Source organism: Grammomys surdaster, unplaced genomic scaffold, assembly GCF_004785775.1.
Source record: "Grammomys surdaster isolate TR1022 unplaced genomic scaffold, NIH_TR_1.0 100, whole genome shotgun sequence".
Taxonomy (NCBI): Eukaryota; Metazoa; Chordata; class Mammalia; order Rodentia; family Muridae; genus Grammomys; species Grammomys surdaster.
The window spans coordinates 5605364-5626773 of NW_021604579.1; the positions used below are offsets into that span (position 1 = coordinate 5605364).

Below are 21410 nucleotides of genomic sequence, written 5' to 3' on the forward strand. Positions count from 1 at the left end.
TCTCCATAAAATTGAACGCACAGTATTGTACATGGTAAGCAAATACCTTACTACTGGAGTGCATCTCACCCTTGTTTTATTTGTAAGTCTTGCAAAATTATTGCACCTGCTAGGTCTTAAATTTTTAATCCTTCTGCCTTCCTCAGCCTCCTGATTTTCATATTACAGGTAGGCAACACAAACTCTGTTCCTTTGAGATTCCTCCCTAACCCCTACCCTCTGTTTTTCTTCTTTTTCTTTTCTTTTTTTTTTTTTTGTTCTAAGAATTGAATCTAGGGTTGTGCTTTGTACAGGGTGTGATTATGTGTGTCTGTAATCTCTACAGCAATAGGAAGCCTGGAGTAGGATGAGTTCAAAGCCAACCTAAGCTATATGAAGAGACCCATCCCTATCCCACCTCCTAGAAAATGTTCTTTTTCAAACATGTAAAGGATAGAATGTAACCAATTCCTGTTACCTAGTAAGTAAATAATCTCTAGTAGTAAGATGAATCTATATATTTGCATATATATAAAATTATACATAAAGGTAAAAGTAATTGCTTAATACCTAGTTTCTCATCTCAAAAATATCTTTTACCTATTTTGTTTGGTTGGGGTTTTTTTGTTTTAGAATCCATCAAGTTGTGTTTGTTTGTTTTTTGTTTTAAGATTATTTAATTTGGGGCTGGAGAGATGGCTCAGTGCTTAAGAGCATTGGCTATTCTTCCAGAGGACTTGATTGAGTTCAATTCCCAGCAACCACATGGTGGCTCATAACCATCTGTAATGGGATCTGATGCCTTCTTCTGGTGTGTCTGAAGAGAATAATGGTGTACTCATACACATAAAATAAAATAAATTTAAAAAATTCAAATGTACAGCAAAGCTGGAATCTTATAGTATACCTCCCCTGTAACTTTAATTTCTTTTATACCTATTTTTTTAAGGTTTTTTTTTTTATTTATTATATGTAAGTACACTGTAGCTGTCCTCAGACACCCCATAAGAGGGCATCAGATCTCTTTACAGATGGTGTAAGCCACCATGTGGTTGCTAGGATTTGAACTCGTGACCTCTGGAAGAGCAATTAGTGCTCTTAACTGCTGAGCCATCTCACCAGCCCTAAAACTATTCTTAATAATGGTTTTTAAACATTTTAACCTCTTAGCCCAACACCTACCAGAAGTAGTGGGAAAGAAAGCATAACAGAGAAAGTGGACCTGTTTAGAAATGGTTCTTCGGAGCAACTCTCATCTGTGTTATCAGGAATCTATAGTTTAGTTTATAAGAGTTAGTAGTGGCAGCTTGATTTACTCGTAAATATTTTATGGATAAATCAATAGTCTAGTTTGGTAGAGTCGGGATAGCAAACACAAATCAGCAGCAGAGATATCCAGTAGAGACAACCAGGCCTCAGCCTCAGCACGAGTCAGCAGGAGGGACCAGTGGGAATGCCAGGAGAAGTTCTCAGCTGTACCTCTCTCAGCAAAGCAGAAGATCAGCAAAGATGTCAAACTAGCTCTATAAGCCAAGCCAAGCTCAGCCTCTGTCACCACCTGTGAGATATTTTTTATACTCTTTCTCTATGGGTCTTAGCACTTGCATCTGTCTCAGCTGACATCACTCTGTCAATCAGTACAAGTCCTAGGAAATGGCAAGAAACTGCAGCACAGCACCAGAAGTTTTTGGTGCGTCTTTTCCCTATGGAGTACTGACAAATGGAGCTCAACTTCTCAATGTAAGGCTGACCAATATAAGTGTGTTGTTAGCAAAGATTTTCATCATGTGTCCTTTCACATGCTTGCTTCAGCAGAATATCCTCTCTCCTGTGTCTGTTTCAGCGAGCAGTGAAACGTTCTTTCATGAGTCTGCCTTAACTTTTCAGATGTGTCCACTTTGGGAAAACATTCCTTCACTTGTTTGTCCCAGCAAAACACCATCCAACCTAACTTTCTAAAGAACCCTTAAGTTAACACTTCATTCCCCCTATACTGTCACCAAGATTTTGGTATTAGTAAACTATTATACTTGTGTTTTTCTTTTTGTTATGTTTTGTTTTTCGAGATAGGGTTTCTCTGTGTAGCCCTGGCTGTCTGGGAACTCACTCTGTAGACCAGGCTGGCCTCAAACTCAGAAATATGCCTACCTCTGCCTCCCAAGTGTTGGGACTAAAGGCGTGCGCCACCACTGCCTGGCAAAGAATTATTTTATGTATATAAGTACACTGTTTCTGTCTTCAGATCCAGAAGAGGGTGTTGGATTCCATTACAGATGGTTGTGAGCCACTGTATGGTTGCTGGGAATTGAACTCAGGACCTCTAAAAGAGCAGTCAGTACTCTTAACTGCTGAGCCATCTCTCCAGTCCTATACTTGTGTTTTTCAAAGGAGGAAAACTACCCAGACTTTTGCTTAGAGGGTACAAATGAGTAAGGTAAAGCTCCCTGAAGCTAGGCAAAAACTACTGGATAGCTGTAAACTGAACAGTTCCTACACTTATCAGGACTGAGCATATTTGAGTTGTAGTCAAGTCTTGTGAAACACTCTTGTTGAACTTTATGCTGTAATTAAAAAGTTTCCAGAAAACAAACAAGAAGTGTGTTCATTTTAAAGATTCTGTAAGACTAGACCGATTAGGATTAAAGAGTTGTAATGTTGCCCATCTAGAGACAGATGACTTTGAGCCATCTTTAGTCCCCTTAATAGTCATTCACTGCCCACTTCTGTAACACCTCACATTCCTGTGACTATATGTAAAGCCTTTTGGGAGGCCTTCACAGACCATTAGCTTGCACCAATCTAAAAAAACTGAGAATGTTATCACGTAGCATCTGGAACCCATTGTTTTCTCTATTTTGCTGTGTCCTGTGTACCTGGTGGTTCTCACCAATTCTTTAAAGGACTCAACACTAATCCAAGAAGCCAGACATGGTAGCTCATGCTTGTAATCCCAGTACTTGGAAGGTGAAGGAGGGTCAGAAGTTCAGGTCTTGCTGAGTTACATAGTACATTTGAGGCCAGCCTCAACTACATAAGATCCTGCCTCATAAAACCAAAAGTAGGGCCTGTGAGATGGCTCAGAGGGTAGAGGCTGTTACACCCATGCCTGGTGACCCAAGTTCAATCCCCAGAACCCACTGGAGACTACTTACTATACATGTATGCACCCATATTCACCTAAATAATAACTTGAATTTTAAAAAGCAAAAACAAACCAATAAGGCTGATGGAAGAATCATTCAAACAGCCCCCTTTTCCCTTAAGATTGACTATCTATCTAAGACAGGATCTCATAATGTCCTGAAACTCTCTTTGTGGACCAGGTTGGGTTCACTCAAAGATCCACCTGTTTCTGCTTTGTCTCCAAAGTGCTAGAATTAAAGGTGTACATCACCATGCCAAGCAATTCATTTTTAAATTTAGTTTGTACTTTCTGTGATGTGCATATTATTGCCTGCAGAAGTGTGTCCATACACTACACACACAAGGCATTGATCGGAGTCTCTCTGGTGCAGGAGTTATAAGAGGTTTTTGATCTGCCTGATGTGGGTGCTGGGGAGTGAATTCAAAGTCTTCTTTGAAGAATACTTCATATTCTTAATTTCTGAGACATATCTCCAGTCTAGCCATATAATTTCTCAAGTCTCAGTATCATTGGTATTTTGGATCTGATAATTCTTTTATTGTTGGGAAGGGCTGTCTTGTTACCCATGTGTCCATGTGCTTAGCAATATCCCTCTATGAGATAATAGAAACATAAGAAGTTGTTGCAATCCAAACTATCTTCAGATGTTATCAAATGTTCCCTGATGGGTAGACAAAATCACCTCTAATTAAGAACCACTAATTGTAGGATGTGGTGGTGCATACCTTTAAATCTCAGCACTTGGAAGACAGAGGCAGGTAGATCTCTAAGTTCGAGGCCAGCCTGGTGTACAAAGTCAGCTCTAGGACTGTCAGGGCTGGCTGTTATAGAGAAATCCTGATTCAGACAAGACAAAACAAAAACCATGTAGGATGTAGTGGTGCATTTTGTAATCTGACTTCTAAGCAGGCTAAAAAGCAGGAGGATCAGAGATTCGAGGCCAAGGTGGGCTACAAAGCAAGACCCTGCTTCAAAAACCATAATAGGGCCGCCAGATGAGTTAGTAGCTCCAGGTTCAGTGAGAGATCTGTGACACAGAGCATGATAGAACAGGACACTAGATGTCCTCTCCTGACCTTTGGAATGCACATAGACCACACGCACAAGGAATGATGTGGAAGACTTGTGTGGAATTATTCTGGCCTTTTATTGGTGCCCTATGTGGAACGAACAGATTCTTACTCGCATCTCCCTAGGAAAAGCCTCACAACACGTGTCCCATTAATTTGTTTTTGATCTAACGAATGTGAAGCACTTGGAAGATCTGCATAGTTCAGTGAACCGGTACTTTACAAATAACCCACTGTATAGGCAAGAGATTTATTCCAAGTACCGGCTAACTCAATTTTAGTGAAATTTCTTGATATAACTCAGAATCTTCTGTCACTAACCTTTGAGGAAACTTATTTATCAAGTTTAGATGTGATATCAAAGAAGAAAGTTTAGGTATTAATACCTCAACAGATTCAAGAAGCAAGTGTGTTACTCTGTCCTCTATTAAACAGAAAGCGAAAAAATTGTTTAATTTTTTTAACAGTATATATTTTTTTTAAGTATATGCATAGAGGCATGTGAGTGTAGTATCTAGAGAGGTCAGATGAGCCACGTCTCATCCTCTGGAGCTAGAGCTACAGGTGGTCGTAAGCTACCTATGGTGGGTGTTGGGGACTAAAATCAGTTCCTTTGCAGGAATAAAAGGCACTACTAAGTGATAAGGCATTTCCCCACTTCTGTTAGCAAAAGACTTGTAAAACAACCCCCCCAAAACCACTACTCTTTATATTCCTTTTGGAAAATTTAGCAATTTTTCATAAAAATACTTAATGCATTATGGACTACTTTATGTATGTCTACCTGTGTATACAGGCATGCATGAAGCTAACAGTTCATATTAGGTGTCTGTCTCAATTGCTCTCTATCTTAGTTTTTCCAGACAAAATCTCTCAGTGAACTTAGAGCATGCTGATTGGCTAGACTGGCTGACCAGCAAGTTCCAAGGACTTTCTTCCACAGCCCTGAGGTTGGAAGCACCATACTTTATGAGGTGCTGGGATCCGAACCCAGATCTCATAATTGCATAGTAAGCACTTTACTGAGCCATTTCCCCAGTCCTAAGTGAGACTGGGTCTTAGTAAAATAAAATGAAAAATAAAACAACAGCTGGGCAGTGGTGACTCACACCTTTAATCCCAGCTCCCAGGAGGTAGAGGGCAGGCGAGTCTCTGAGTTTGAGGTCAGCCTGGTCTACAGAATGAGTTCTGGAATGGCCAGGGCTACACAGAAAAACCTTGTATTATAAAACCAAATGAATGAATGAATATGATGACAAAATTCTGTCAACCCCTAGTCCATCACACTTTCGTAGACAAGCTTTTGGAGCTTTTTCAATAATTCAGATGATGAAGGGAAGGAGATTGAATTCAGCTCAGCAGTAGAGTAAAAGGTCTTAGATTATACCCCCAGCAGTGTAAAAACGTAACAAAAAGATCCCAAAACCACAAGAATGCAGTTCAACCCTCTTTGGCTTTCCCATTTAATTTTTAAAATTTAAAAAAAATATGGGGGTGGCACTTTGGAAGGGCTACAGGCCATGGCATTCCTGTGGGAGGCAGAGGACAACTTTGGGAATTGGTTTTCTCCTTCTACAATGTGGGTCCTGGGGATTACACTCAGGCTATCAGGTGTAAAAACACACTGAGCCATTTTTCAAGGCCCACATCCTCACTCTTGGAGCATTCAGAAGGCTAAAACAGGAAGATTGTTGTGAATTGGAGCCAAACTGTCTACACACTGAATTTTAAGCCAGCTGGGATTACATAGCTAAACCCCATTGTAAAATAAGTACATGATAATAACTCTTACCATTCTATTGAGGGAAGACGTATCTGGAAAAATTGTCCAATGCTCATAACTAAGCATATAAAGATTGCTAAGACTTTGTTTATTGTAGTGCCAGGTTACACCTCTGGTATATTTTATATTGTGTAGGCTATCTTACGCATTTTTGTTTTGTTCTTTCAAAGGATTTGTGTGTGTGTTTTGCTTGCATGTATCTATGTTTAGATGCCATGTGAGTGCCTGATAACTGCAGAGGTCAAAAGGCATCACATTTAGAACTGTGAATTAAAGATGATTGCGGGTCTGGGAATTGAACCTGGCTCTGGGTCCTCTGCAGTAGCAACAAGTGTGAGAGTAAAAATTAAAAACAACTTGGCAAAGACCACCGGATGGCTTGCTGAGCTTGCTGAGAATAGTCATAATAAAAATATCAAGCCCCTCTAGGGATGAGGTGACCAAAAATGTAGAAACAACCAAAGACATATCTTGACCAGTCTAAACATGCCCAAGTGAGTAATGGGCCACCTGGTGTTTATCCTAGAAGGTCTGAGGCTTCATGGTCAAAAATAGTGGGCCATCCAGCCTGTCAAAATGATTGTTTACGCAAAGTGCTGATGTTTGAAATATCCAATTATATGTAACCGCGCCAGAATTTCCCGCTTTTCCCTTCCCCCTTGTGCCTCCCCCTATAAAAGTTCTAAACTTCCTGGGGTCTTGATCGAAATTCCTTCCCCTGCGTGGGATGAGTTTCAATCCGAGGGTCCTCGTTAGTAAACTGCCTTTTGCCATTTGCATCAAGTCAGTCTCTCGTGTCTCCTTGGGTGTGCGCTGATCAGGACTTGAGTTGGGGGTCCTCTTTGGGGGTCCTTACACAAGTACTCTTTTTTTTTTTTTTAATTTTATATATTTATCATTGTTCTCTTCAGACACAACAGAAGAGAGCATCAGACCCCATTGCAGATGGTTGTGAGCCACCAAGTGGTTGCTGGGAATTGAACTCAGGACCTCTGGAAGAGCAGTCAGTGCTCTTAACCACTGAGCTATCTCTCCAGCCTGTAACAAGTCTTAACCACTGAATCTCTCCAGCTCATATCTGCTGTCTTTGTAGGAACTGAAGTGAGCTTGTACAAAGCTGATGGTAGTGTAATTATACTTATCTGTGGTAGTGCTAATGAATTCTGACCAGTAAAGATGGATTTATGCCAGGTCTGGCATGGCCTTGGTAGGGACAGAATGACACAGTTCCTGCCCCTGGGCCAGCAGGTGTGGGCCTCCACAAGTGTCTAGGGCTGCTATGGGTGTAAGACTTGTTTGTATAATAACGTACATATTTTACATTCATCTTTCAAGGAATGTCCTCTCTGTTAACCAGAGGCAGTAGGTGTCTGGGAGGTGAAGGTGTGGCCAACATCTCAGCAAAATAGTAAATGCTGCCTTCAGGACAGCCTAAGGCTGTGGGAAAGAACTCTAAAAACATGGTTCAAAAGTACATAATTTCTCCAAAAATAAGGATTCAATATGAATTATTTGAGAGTCTTCACAAATCTAAAGGAACAAAGGCAGCTGCATTAATGAGTCAGCTTGTCAGAAAGATACAAAAGCAGGCAGATTCCTGAGTTAAAAGTCCAGCTTGGTATGCAACTTGTCCTAGCCCAGGTATGATAGAAATGGCAATTTCAGGGTTGGGTCTCACCCAACTATTTTATGGAGTGTGCTTAGCAGAGGAAAGCAGATCTCTGAATTCTTTTGCAGTGTTAAAAAAAAAATGTGCTTGGGGTAAGAGATATGGCTCAGCAACTAAGAGCACTGATGGCTCTTTCTGAATTCCTGAGTTCAAATCCCAGCAACCACATGGTGACTCACAACCACCTGGAATGGGATTTGATGCCCTCCTCTTCTGATGTGTCTAAAGACAGCTACAGTGTACTTACATACATAAAATTTAAAAAAAAAATGTGCTTGCTGTCTCCTAAGAATCAATGAGCTGGGTCACAGGATGCTGATTCATGGGGTAATCAAAAGGGAGCCTGGAGTGAATGACTGGATTGATGTGTAAAATAAAAGACTGGGCTTATGATCTGTAAGAGCTGAGCTATCCAGAGACTTTTGTAGAACAGCAAGAGAGAACTGCTTGGAGAACTGTCTTGAACAGAAAATAGCAAGAGAAATCTGTCTAGAGTAAGAGATGCCTGGAGAGCTTCAGAAAAAGCAGAATAGAGAAAAAGCAAGCTGGAAAGCTGTTTCCAGCAGAACACAGGTTGTCAGCTTGGACTCATGATTTGACTTTTGAGTTGTGTGTTTTTGCCACTCCCAGACATCCTTTTCTCAGACCCCCTCTCCAAGCTGAGAATGGTCCTTGGCAGAGTTCATTTCCATATAGTAGAAAAGGCCATTGCAGGGGCTGGAGAGATGGCTCAGTGGTTAAGAGCATTGATTGCTCTTCCAGAGGTCCTGAGTTCAATTCCCAGCAACCACATGGTGGCTTTCTTCTTCTTTGTGGACGATTACTTAACCAGCAACCAACTAACAACCCACCATGCTTCTGCTGGCAAAATCACACCCCTGCTATAGCACAAGGCAAATCATAGTCAGCTTCTGTGGACAATCTGAAGCAGCCTCATATCCCACACTTGGGATTAAAATAAGAATATATTCCCATATTTCTGTGTTTTTCAAAGAAACCAAAATTCTCACTACATTCCTCTGATTATATTAACAGAGAAAGAGAGAGAGAGAAAGAGAGAGAGGTGGGGGGAGAGAGAAAGAGAATGAATTTCATTATATATCCCTAGCTGGCCTTGAACTCTATGCAGGACAGGGTGGTCTCTAACTCAGATCCACCTAACAGACTCCAGGAGTGCTAGGATTAAAGATATGAGCCTCTGGCCGCATAGAGGATAGGAACTCTACAGGAAGACCAACAGAGTCAACTAACCTGGACCCTTGGGGCTCTCAGAGACTGAACCATAAACCAAAGAACATTCATGGGCTGAACCTAGGGCTCCCCATAGAAGATATGCAGCTCTGCCTTCATGTGGGTCCCAAACAACTGGAGCAGGGGCTATCCCCAAAGCTGTTGCCTGTCTGTGGGATATGTTCTTCCAGCTGGGCTGCCTTGTCTGGCCTCAGTGTGAGAGGATATGCCTTGCCATGCAGACTTGATGGGAGGATAGGGGGATACCCGGGGGGGGGGGGGCTCCACCCTTTAGGAGGAGAAGAGGAAATGGGGAAGCATTGTGGGAGGGGGCGATCAGTAAGGGGAGCAGCAATTGGGATGTAAAGTGAATAAATCTAACAAGAAACAAAACAAAAGGACATGAGCCATGATGGCATCATTTGACTCACTGAAATTTTGAAACTCTAATTCTCACTTGTTTAAGTCTTATTTTGTTTTCATTATTTGGGTTGGAGAGATGGCTCAGTGGTTAAGAGCACTGGCTGCTCTTTCAGAGGTTATGAGTTCAATGCCCAGCAACTACATGGAGGCTCACAACCATCTGTAACAGGATCTGACGCCCTCTTTTGGTGTGTCTGAAGAAAGTGACAGTGTATTGAGTACTCACATACAATAAATAAATCTTGTTTAAAAAGGTATTATTTTTATCTTTTAAGATAATGACATATTGCCGGGCGGTGGTGGCACACGCCTTTAATCCCAGCACTTGGGAGGCAGAGGCAGGCAGATTTCTGGGTTCGAGGCCAGCCTGGTCTACAGAGTGAGTTCCAGGACAGCCAGGGCTACACAGAGAAACCCTGTCTCGAAAAAACCAAAAAAATAAAATGAAAATAAAAATAAAAAAAGATAATGACATATGTATGTGGCTTGGATGATGAATACAATTTTTGGCAGGTACTCATTTTATATTTGTATGAGTTACATTTTGGGCACACATCTTTAATCCAAGGACTTGGGAGATGGAGGCAGGAAGGTATAATTTCCAGGCTAGCTGCTCTATATAGAGGGTTATAGGCCAGCCATAGCTATGTAGTGACATCTTGTCTCAAAAAGCAAAAGGAAAAGAAAAAAAAGTGTGTGGCATGTTTGTATATGTTCATGCATATGTGCTTATGGTGTATGCGGGGCAACTGCAGGTCAACACCACGTATCTTTGGATGGTCTCACTGAATCTGGAGCTCACCAATTCCAAAAAGTTGGCTGGCCCACAAGTTCTAGAGATCTGTTTGGCATATTTTAATGTTTTAAAAATTATGACTTAGACTATAATATATGCTGGGGAGCAATACATTATAAGAATAAAAGTAAAAGTAGGGTTACAGAAAAGCTGCTAAAACTTGAGATATAATATATATTCATTTGTCTTTGGTTTTTCTGAGACTAAGTCTCCTGTGGTCTGGCTTGCCTCCAACTCTCTTAACTCCACTTGCTAACTGCCAGGATTACAGGTGTTCCCCACCAGCCATACCCAGCAATATTTTATTTAAAAAAAAAAAATACAAAAACTTGGGAGGGACTGTTGGGGATTGAACCCAGAGTCTCACATAGGATATCACACACTGTGTGCTGTCCTATGCTACTTTAGATAAGGCCGATGCGTCCTATAATTTTTTTTTTTTTTTGGTTTGGTTTTTCGAGACAGGGTTTCTCTGTGTAGCCCTGGCTGTTCTGGACTCACTCTGTAGACCAGGCTGGCCTCGAACTCTCGAACTCAGAAATCTGCCTGCCTCTGCCTCCCAAGTGCTGGGATTAAAGGCGTGCGCCACGACCGCCCGGCTCGTCCTACAATTTTAACAATTATTGAAAGCCTCTCTGTTCTCACTGCCAGTACACTGATCCAAACCATCATCTTTCTCATCTTCCTTTTCTTATTCCTACCTAGATCAACTCTGTCTCTCTCACTAGGAGCTCTTGCTGTCTATCCTGTAGCTGTGAAAACCTGGTTTGGTCTGGAACTCACAGAGATCCACCCGCTTCTGCCTTTCAAGTGCTTGCTTGAATAAAGACATACGCCACTCTGCTCAGCTAGGCGATCATTTATAAAAATAGTGATCACCCCTTTCTCTTCTTGGATCCTGAGTGGTGGAGTCAATTTGAAAGTCTCTGAACACAAAATTAGGTACCGAGTCTTCAAAAGGACTGTCTAAAAGGCAGATCTTTAAACTGAAGTTTCTATGGCTTCCTTGCAATTTCGCTTCTGTCTATAGTCTGGTCTAATTTCGTTCTACCTCGGCATCTTTCTCCATGCAGTTTGAGCCCAGTAGGCCTTTCCTGCACCTTCTAGGAGCCTCTTTAGAAGCTCTTGCACAGCCACAGCTTCGGGTGCGCCCTGTGCTCTCTGGTGGGCGGGGTGTGGAGGCTGGCGGAGCCCTGGGGGCGCGGCAAGTCTCGCCCCTCCCCCTTTGCCGCTGTTCTAAGCAGCTCTCAATCCTCCCCCGGAACCCGCGAGAGCGCAGCTGCTGTTTCCAGTCGGAGTTATCAGCGTTGTTAGCTGACATGGCTGCGCCCGTATTAAGAGGCGTTCAGAAGCTGCTGAAGCTCGTGGATTTCACTCCTGTCCCGCGGAGACATCGATATAAGAAGAAATGGGTAAGGTCTGACACTAGAGGGAAACTTATCCAGCTCTTGCGTCTTCTCACGGTTGCATTCGGGACATCCACTCCAGGGACTGTAAGCTTCTTGGAGCTCTTGTCACACCTCTGCCTGCCCCTGACTCCGCCCCTCTCTGTTAAGTCACCGTCTGAGCTTTCGTTCGGTGACGTCACATCGCCTCATGTTATTTTTTCTTGCTTACCTTTATCTTGCCCTTCCCACCCTTCTTTTTCCTTTTCCTTCCTCCCTCTTTCCCTTCCCCTCCAGTCCCATGACCTCTTCCCCTCCTTTCCTCCTTAAAATTTCAGCCCCTGCAACTTCACCTCAAGCAGACTGTCCTAACAACTACTCTTTCCCTCCTGAGTCTCCGTCATCCTGCAGGAAAGGATTCACCCCTCTTCTTACTGTCGAGGTGCCTGTGGCGTCTGGGAAAGAATTCAGCGACCACCTTTCCTGTACTGCTGGCCTTTCTCCAAATGCAGGCAACAGATTCAGCAACCCCCCTTACTCTAGAGAACCTTTCTCTTGCCTCACTATTTCATCTCCTTGCTTACCGCGACGGATCCCCACCCCACCCCCTCCTCCTCCAGTACTCTCCTCCCCACCCCCACCGGAGAGGTGTTCTTTTGAACCCTTTTCTCCACTCATAGGAAGGCTGTACAGCCAAGAGCCAGGTGGTTCATCTCCTCCAAGTCCTTGTTTTGACCGACTCAGCCTTCAAGGGTCACCCTCTCCTCATCAGCGGAACCTTTATTGCAACTTTATTGGCTCCCCAGAATCTCAGCGTTCATGTCCTCCAAGTCCGCGTTGTTACGTGTCTTCCCCACCTCTCATTCATCAGCCCCCTAGAGCCAGCCCAGTAACTTCCCCTCAACTTACTCATATAACCTTGGAGACAGGGCCTGTGATTTCCACTCCCCTTATGCCAGGGTCCCAGAGAAATTACTCCATAATTTCACCTCTTCTTACCCATCGGCCTCTGAGAGCTGGCATTGCAATTTCACCTCCCCTTGCTCACCGGTCTGTGGAAACTAGACCTCCAACCTCTGCATCCATTTCTCACCGAGGTTTGGAACCTGGGCCCATGATGTCCCCTTGGTCCTCTGGAAGAAGTTACAATGATCCTCCCCTTTCCTCAGCATCTTCCCCACCCTCTGGCAACCCTTACAATGACCACCCTATGCCTCCAGACTCTTGTGAGCTTAAACCGCAGCTTGATGTATCTCTTGGGAAAAATGGCTGTGGTCCTCCACTTCCTTCTCAGGCAGGCATGTCTGGCCCTCCCATCTCACCCCAAGAGGGCTGTATTCATTATTCTCATTTATGCCCAGATTCCCAGATATCTGCCCCTAGGAGTCCTTACTGTGTTATCAACCTACCACCCGAGAGTGCTGGTTCTCCTAGCTCATCCCTGCCTCAGGCTCTCCAGAAGCCCTGCTTAGGGTCCTTTCTGTGGGAGCCTGGGGGGAACTCTTACCTCTTACTAACTCCAGGTACTGTAATTTCTGGTCCCTCCTGCCCCACAGAACCACCTCTTCCTCAGTGTCCTTCCCTGTATTTCCCGTCTCCCCTGGACAACCAGTGTTTAGCTCCACCTCAGTCACCCAGAGGTTATAAAGAACCCCATCTCCCTACCCCAGCTCCCCCTAAAATGAAGTCCCCCAAATCCTCGGAATCACGACGAACTCCCTACAAGTGTCGCTCCCTAGTCAACACACCCCACCACACTCCTCCTAACCATCCTAAATCCCATAAGACCAACACCTGTCCTCAGCCTCCCTCCCAGCCCGCTGGCCTCTCTAGTCCACTTATGGAGCCGTCCATCACATCTACTTCAAATTCCGGCCCAAAAGAACTTCCCCTAGAGACTCCTGTCCTCAAAACTGTTGCTCCTACTTCTTGTTCCCATACCTTGCCTTGTAATCCTGCCTTGCCCAGTAGATATCCTAAGAGCAGTCCCCACGGACCACCTCCAGTTTCCCCCTGTAATACTCATACGTATTCTGTGGTTCCCCCCACCTCCCAATTATCCCCACTCTCTAGTCCCCTAAATCAGTCTGTTCATCTCCCTTATAATCAGCCTGTGGTTCTCCCCTGTGGCACTTATTCTGCTCCCAGGGGTCCACCACCGCCCCTTAGCAAGCCTGTGGCACCTCCTTGTTCCACTCATATCTATTCTTTTATCCCTCTGAGAACACCCTTTGACCCCCGATGTTTACCTGTTGTCCCTCGAGCTCGGTTTTGCCCTACTACTATTCCCTGTGGCGTTCATACCTATGCTGTGACCTCTCCAGGCCCACCGAACAATCCCTCCCAGATTCCCTACAGCTGTTCTTTGCCTCCATCCCAGACCCCTTCCACCTGTAGTACTTCTGCCAGTTCAACTATTGTTTGTAGTGACTACCAAAGTAGTGATGGCCAGAGTAACCACCAAAACAAAAGTCAGAGCCAGAACAAGAGCAGCTCCCTTGGTAATCGAAGCAAGAGTCCCCTAAGAAGGGGTACCTTTCAGAGCAGAAGTCGGAGCCGGAGCAGTAGTCCTCCCCGAAGCAGTACTCAAGACCAGAGTGAGAGCACCCACATGAGTGTCAATCACCATAAGAGAAGTCGGAATCAAAACAAGAGTCTTCCAGATGGTATAATTGAGAGCCAGAGCAAGAGTCCCCAGCATAGGAAAAGTATGGGACAGATCAAGAGTCCCCACAGTAAGAAGAAATAATGACCAGAACACATGTTCTGACCAGAACAAAAACCCAGACTAGGGCAGAAGTTGCATTAACAAGACTGCCATCAGTAGTGTCTTAGTTGTTGCAATGAGGACCAACTTGTGGACTCCTTGTCTAAAGTCTTCAGTTCTTTTTTAATCTGACTCAGGTCCTTTACCGCTAGCCCATAGCAGTTGTCCTAGAAGTTTCTGCTTTAATTCCTACCTTAAGATTCTGTGAACTGTCTTTATTCTGCCTTCCTGGGGTTTGGGAAGTATAAAACATCTCAGCTCTATGATTCTGTGCATTACGTTGTCCATTCACTGCATTATCTTAGGTGAGTGACTCATTGCTTTATCAGATGTGAAAGGTAGAATTATTTGTATCCTAGTGAGCATCACTGCCATATACCTCTCTCATAAGCGAGTAAATAATAACAAGTTTTTGAAAACAGGATTGTAAAGAATAAAAGTGTCAGGCATGGTGGTGCATGCCTTTAATCCCAGCAATCGGGAAGTAGAGGCAGGTGGATCTCTGTAGTTTGAGGCCAGCCTGGTCTATAAATCAAGTTCCAGGACAGCTAGGTCTATGCAGAGAAACCATCTCTCAAAAAAAGCTTTAAGCCTCAAGTTTCCCCAGGGCCTTCACAGTTTCTTCAAGAGTTCTCCCTTGGGTTATGTAAGTCCCCCAATCACCTTTGCAGTGCTAGGTATAAATCTAGGCCATTGCTTGTGCTAGGCAAGCACTGTCACACACCGAACACACATGTATCCCAATTTGTTTTGAACTCTATGTAACCAAGAATGACCCTCCTTTCCACCTCCGGAGCGGTAGGATTATAGGAGACTTTTTAAAATGAGATTCTTTTATTGGTGTGGGTATAGTTATGTGCATGCGTGCGTGTATGTGCTGTGGTACACCTCGGGTGGTAAGACAGTAAGTAGGAGAATCAGTTCTTTGTTTCTGCCCTGTGGGTCTCAAAGATCAAGCACAAGTAGTCAAGCTTAGTGGCAAAAACCTTTCCCCATTCATCCATCTTGATAAGAGACTTTTTGTTTGTTTGTTTTTTTGTTTTTTCGAGACAGGGTTTCTCTGTGTAGCCCTGGCTGTCCTGGAACTCACTCTGTAGACCAGGCTGGCCTCAAACTCAGAAATCCATCTGCCTCTGCCTCCCAAGTGCTGGGATTAAAGGCATGTGCCACCACTGCCCGGCCTCGATAAGAGACTTCTGATGAGTAATTCACCCTGGCTTTGAATTTGCTTTTGAAGCCCCAAGGTTAGCTTTGAACTCTAGATCCTCCTGCTGAGTACTGCAATACAAGTGTACACCACTATGCCTAGCATTGACTCTCTTTTTTGGTGACCCTTAGAGTTACTGTGAGAGGTATATGTCCCTTCCAATCTGTGATATCAAGGCTAACTTCACTCTCTCCCAGTTTCTCTGGTAGGCAGAAGCAAGATGCAAAGATAGGAGGGAGCACTGAGTGGATTTGAATTTGCCTTGGGGTTCTGAGGCATTGGTAGATATGGTGGTTAGTTTTGTGTCAGTTTGAAACAAGTTACATAGAGTTATGTGAAATGAGGGAACCTTAATTGATAATTTGCCTCCATAAGATCCAGCTGTAAGGCATTTCTTAATTAGTGATTGATGGAGGAGGGCCCAGTCCATTGTAGGTGGTGCCATCCTTGGACTGGTGGTTCTGGGTTCTATAGGAAAGCAGGCTGAGCAAGACATGAGTAAGCAAACCAGTAAGCAGCAGCCCTCTCTGGGCTCTGTGTCAAGTCCTGCAGTTCCTGCCCTATTTGAATTCCTGCCTTGGCTTCTCTCAGTGATAGAGTGTCACCTGGAAGTATAGGCTGAAATAAATCCTCTCCTTCTCAAGCTGCCTTGGTCATGACGACGTTTCATCACAGCAACAGAAACTGCAGTAAAGTCAGATGATAAGAGGTAGAGTCAAGACTGGAGCAATCAATACACCTGCTCTTTCTCTCTTAGGCTACCACAGAACCACAATTCACTGCCAGTCGGCTTGCTCTGCAGAATTTTGACATGACCTACAGTGTACAATTTGGGGATCTTTGGCCATCAATCCGTGTTAGTCTTCTCTCAGAGCAGAAGTATGGTGCATTGGTCAATAATTTTGCTGCTTGGGATGATGTGAATGCTAAGCTGGAGCAGCTGAGTGCCAAGGACTTCGTCAGTGAAGCCTTCTCTCACCAGAACCTGGAGCCTGAGAGTGGCCTCTCTCCAACTCCATCCCTGGACTGCAGCCCAAACCTTCGATGCTTCACTTTTTCCAGAGGGGACGTCAGCCGCTTTCCTCCTGCCAGGTAGGGGCTGGAACCCTGAGGTCATCCTAAGTCCACTGCAAGTGGGCCTGAAGAGCTTAGCTCCTGCCCTCTAATACAAATCAGTATTAATGGGTGTCTCCAGTATGTGTGTAGACCTAAGTGTTGTGTATGTCCTGTCTCTTTTGTCAATACCCTGATGGAAATAACATCTGTTTTCTTTTATATTTGAGGTACAGACAAGTTAAGGAAGTTACTTGCTTTTGATTATTTAGTCCCAGGAAGTTTGAACCCCAGAACCTGCACTTGGAACCTGTTCTGCATTCTGTAGAAAACATCTACCTTTCTTTTTGTTGTTGTTTTTGTTTTTGGGTTTTTTTTTTTGTTTTTTTGAGACAGGGTTTCTCTGTGTAGCCCTGGCTGTCCTGGAACTGGAACTCACTCTGTAGACCAGGCTAGCCTTGAACTCTCGAACTCAGAAATCCACCTGCCTCTGCCTCCCAAATGCTGGGATTAAAGGCGTGCACCACCACCGCCCGGCAACATCTACCTTTCACATGAGCAGCTCACTGCATCCTTCCCAGTGAAGATGTGTCCCCTTCCCATTTGCCCTGTCAGGCACCTGTGAAGGGAGGAGGAGAGGAAGTGGACTTTGATAGGAAATAGGGATTGCCTGGGAGTACAAGTTAGTGACAGACCTGAAGAAAACAGAACTTTGTCTCTTCCAGAGGTGCTACTTATGGGTATGAAGTTTAGTGGGAAAAGACTGTACAGTCAAGTGCTAAATTGTGCTTTATGCCTTGAGAATAGGAAGCTGGGTATGGCAGTACAAGCCTATGATACCAGTACTTGAATGGTGGGCTTGAGGCTGGAATGGGCTACAAACACACACACACACACACACACACACACACACACACACACACACACACACACACACACACACGTGCGCGCACACACACACAGCTGTAGGGCAGGAAGTTAAGGAGCCTGAGAGCCTGAGGTCATTACTAACCCAAAATAACACAAAACTAAAAAGTCTTATCTATGATAGCAGAGACATTTTCTTCTGCTGAGTATTGGAACCTAGTGGTTGACATGTTAGGCAAGCCTTCTACTATTAGGCTACTATAGAACCTTTATTTCAGATGAAAAAGCCTAGGTATAGAGAAGTCATTTGCTGAAAGTCACACAATTAGAAATGAGGTGGGTTTGAGGCCCACAAAGTCCAGCTGTGGGATGCAGATTTAACTGTCTTCTATGATTTTGGCAAGGTGGCAGTGAAATTTGGCATACATACAACATTCATCAATGATCCGTCTCACAGCAAGGTGCACCTCTGATCACAGCACTTGGGAGGTAGAGGCAAGACGACCAGAAGTTTAAAATGATACTTAGCTGCATGTGAGAGCTGGTCTCAAAGAATTAAAAAAGAAAAAGACCCTCAGTATTTTCATTGGTTTCACTTAAGATCATTTTAGTTACTGTCTGTAACTAAATCTATCTGGATAGATTGGGTGAGGCTTGTCAATTAGTCCTGAGGCCTTAGCATTGGCAGAGCCATGGAGTAAAAACCACGTGGCCTCCTCAGTTGTTTGAGGCACCCATTACAGGGGTTCCTTCTCAGGAAGAGACATGAGCAATATGGCAGATTTCTAGATGCTTTGTCCTTCACCAAAATCTCTTAGGAACAGCTCTTCTCCCATCGGGCTTCTTATGAAATCAAAGGAACCCCTTCTCCCATCGGGCTTCCTGTGAAATCAAAGGGGTCTTACTTTGAGCAGCTCAAGGAGCTTGGTGAATTTAGGAATAACCTGATAATATCTGTGACATTTTGTGTACTTTTTAAAAAATTTTTAATAACTGTGGCTTTTGCTGGGCAGTGGTGGCGCACGCCTTTAATTCCAGCACTTGGAAGGCAGAGGCAGGTGGATTTCTGAGTTCTGAGGCCAGCCTGGTCTACAGTGGCTTTTAGCAGATTCCCAAAAATGAACCAAACAGTTTAAGGAGGACAGATAGAGACTGGATGAGGGTGGCTTTTAAAGGCTGTTGGCTCATGTTTGCAGTTCTGTGTGGTTTGACTTTCTCATGTTTCTCTGTCTTCTTTTGTAGAGAGACTATCTTGTGTATTGTATGGACCTATGGTCTATAGGAAAGGGTAGAATAGAAGGTGGGACATCTGGTAGGCAAAGGGCAAAGGATTCTGGGATGGAGCCAGGTGTGGGAGATTTGCCCCAGGACATGAAGGAGGACTGACTAGTTAGAATTGAGCAGAGTTAACCAGCCACATGGCAACACTTGGAATAAAATGACAGGATGATTAACTTAAGAGCCAGTCAGAGAACAGCCAAAGCATATGGCTAAGGTGTTTATAAATATAATTGTCTCAGAGTCATTATTCTGGCCCTGAACACTTTTGTTAATATTTCTTTGTGAGACATTATGTACAGAAAATCCACATGTAGTTTGACTTGAAACTGTCCTACGGAAGCCTGAGCCTCTTTGTGAATTAAGGTGCTATACTTGGGGCCTGGGGATTGTGGCTGACTAGCAATGTGCTGTGCCATGTCTTATTATACCCTTCTCCCAGGGTCATTGTCCTGTTAGGGTTTCTGCATCCTTGAGTCTGTCCCAAGGCTGTCCATGTTGAACTCCATCTTAGGAGGGGGAATGGCTGCTTGCCACCAACTGTCCTCAGTGACAGACAAGCCCAGGAGTCAGGAAGTCCTGGGACAGTTTGTGTGCAGTTGACCACCCCACCATCACCTAGCTCTCTTAAAGCCAAAACTTTTTCCTTAAAAAAACTTTTGATAGCTTCCTGTAGGTTGTAGTCCAAAATCCTTAATATAGAGTGTAAGGCTTTTTGTGTTGGTCTTGCCTTTCAACCCCAGTCTTAGGCTTTTTATTTTCTTCTTGCAACTAGGGATTATACCTAAGGCCTCATCCATACTAGACAGGCATTGTACCACCGAGAATGCAGGCATGCCCCCACTATTACTTTTTAAATATTTTTATTTATTTGTTTAAAGATTTATTTTATTTTTAATCATGTGCATATGTATGTGTCTGTGTGAGTAGATGCCACATATGTGTGGGTGCCAGCGGAAGCCAGAGGTGTCAGACCCCTTAGCTCTGGTACCCTTATATCAGGTGTGAGCCACCTGATATGGGTGCTAAGAACTGCACTTGGGTCCTCTAGAAGAGCAGCGCACACTCCTAATCACTGAGCCACCTCCCTGTCCCCAAATGAGGAAGAGTTAGTGTAATAGGGGAGTTAGTCACAGTTTCTGATTTTTTTCTTCTTTCTTCCCACCCCACCTCACCCTCCAGGGTTTCTTTGTGTAGCCCTGGGTGTCCTGGAACTCATCTGTAGACCAGGCTGGCCACAGAACTTAGAGATCTGCCTGCCTGTACTTCCCAAGTGCTGAGATTAAAGGCACACACCACCACCGCCAGGTTATTTTTTATTTTTATATGTGAGTGTAGTATATGCCCCATATGTGCGCATGACTGAAGAGGGTGTCAGATTCCCTAGAATTAAAGACATTTGTGAGCCTTCATGTGTGTGCTAGGTGTTTAACTTGGGTGCCTTTGACTGCTGAGCCATCTCCAGTCCTTCTTACTAATTTTTTAAAAAAAGATTTATTATATATACAGTATTCTGCCTGAATGTTTGTATGCCTGCAGGCCAGAAGAGGGCACCAAATCCCATTACAGATAATTGTGAGCCACCATGCTGTTGCTGGGAATTGAACTCAGGACCTCTGGAAAAGCAGCCAGTGCTCTTAATCTCTGAGCCATCTCTCCAGCCCCCTTCTCATTAATTCCTTTTTTTTTTTTTCGGTTTTTTTGAGACAGGGTTTCTCTGTGTAGCCCTAGCTGTCCTGGAACTCACTCTGTAGACCAGGCTGGCCTCGAACTCAGAAATCCACCTGCCTCTGCCTCCCAAATGCTGGGATTAAAGGTGTGCGCCACCACCGCCTGGCACACACACACACACTTAAAGTGAGGAACAAGTGCTTTGAAGAAAAATAGTGTAGCTGGAGATAGAGGGTGATAAAAAAGAGAGGCTGTTATTTTAGACAGGCTAGATAGGGACTGCCAGTGGCTCTGAAGAGATCACTTTGAGGCAGTGCCTGACAGAAGTAAGGAGGCACATCAGGGATAGTTAAAAGAAAAGTGTTACGACAAAAAGCATAGGAATTGAAAGGCCTGAGGAATGGGCATGGAATGAATAGCAAGGTGGCTAGGAGGGCTAGTTTGGAGTAAATTGATTTGTTCTCAAAAGGGTCACTCCGAAATGGGGATGTAGCTTCATTGGTAGAATGTTTACCGAGCATGCACAGAACCCTAAGTTTAGCCCACATTGCATAAGCCAGGTGTGGTGGCACAAACCTGTAATTCCACAATTTGTCAGTGGAGCAGGAGGATCTGAACTTCAGCGTCACTCTCAGCTTTATTCAAAGCTTGAGCCCAGCCTGGGATACCTGAGACCTTGATTTCTTTTGTTTTGTTTTGTTTGGTTTGGTTTGGCTTTTTGAGACAGGGTTTCTTTATGTATCTCTGGCTGTCCTGGAACTCACTCTGTAGACCAGGCTGGCCTCGAACTCAGAAACCCACCTGCCTCTGCCTCCCAAGTAGTGCTGGGATTAAAGGCCTGTGCCACCACTGCCCTTTTTTTTTTTTGTTTTGTTTTGTTTTGTTTTGTTTTGATTTTGTTTTTTAAAAGAATTACTATGGATACTGTATGGATGAATGAATGAGTAGTAGATACCATATAGATGAATGAATGGGTACTGTGGATACCGTATAGATGAATGAATGAATGGGTACTGTGGATACCGTATAGATGAATGAATGGGTACTGTGGATACCGTATAGATGAGTGAATGGGTACTGTGGATAC

At 44.0% G+C, this 21410-nt stretch overlaps 1 protein-coding gene across 1 annotated transcript in view; it reads left to right on the top strand.

Annotated features, from left to right (window-relative positions):
* Positions 1 to 11366: 11366 nt before the first annotated feature.
* Positions 11367 to 21410, top strand: part of Nsun4 (NOP2/Sun RNA methyltransferase 4) — a 19954-nt gene continuing 9910 nt past the window's right edge. The window contains exons 1-2 of the mRNA XM_028786147.1: positions 11367 to 11507; positions 16212 to 16546. Coding sequence (XP_028641980.1) covers positions 11415 to 11507; positions 16212 to 16546 — 428 coding nt within the window. The 5' untranslated portion in view covers positions 11367 to 11414. The remainder of the gene's footprint in view (positions 11508 to 16211; positions 16547 to 21410) is intronic.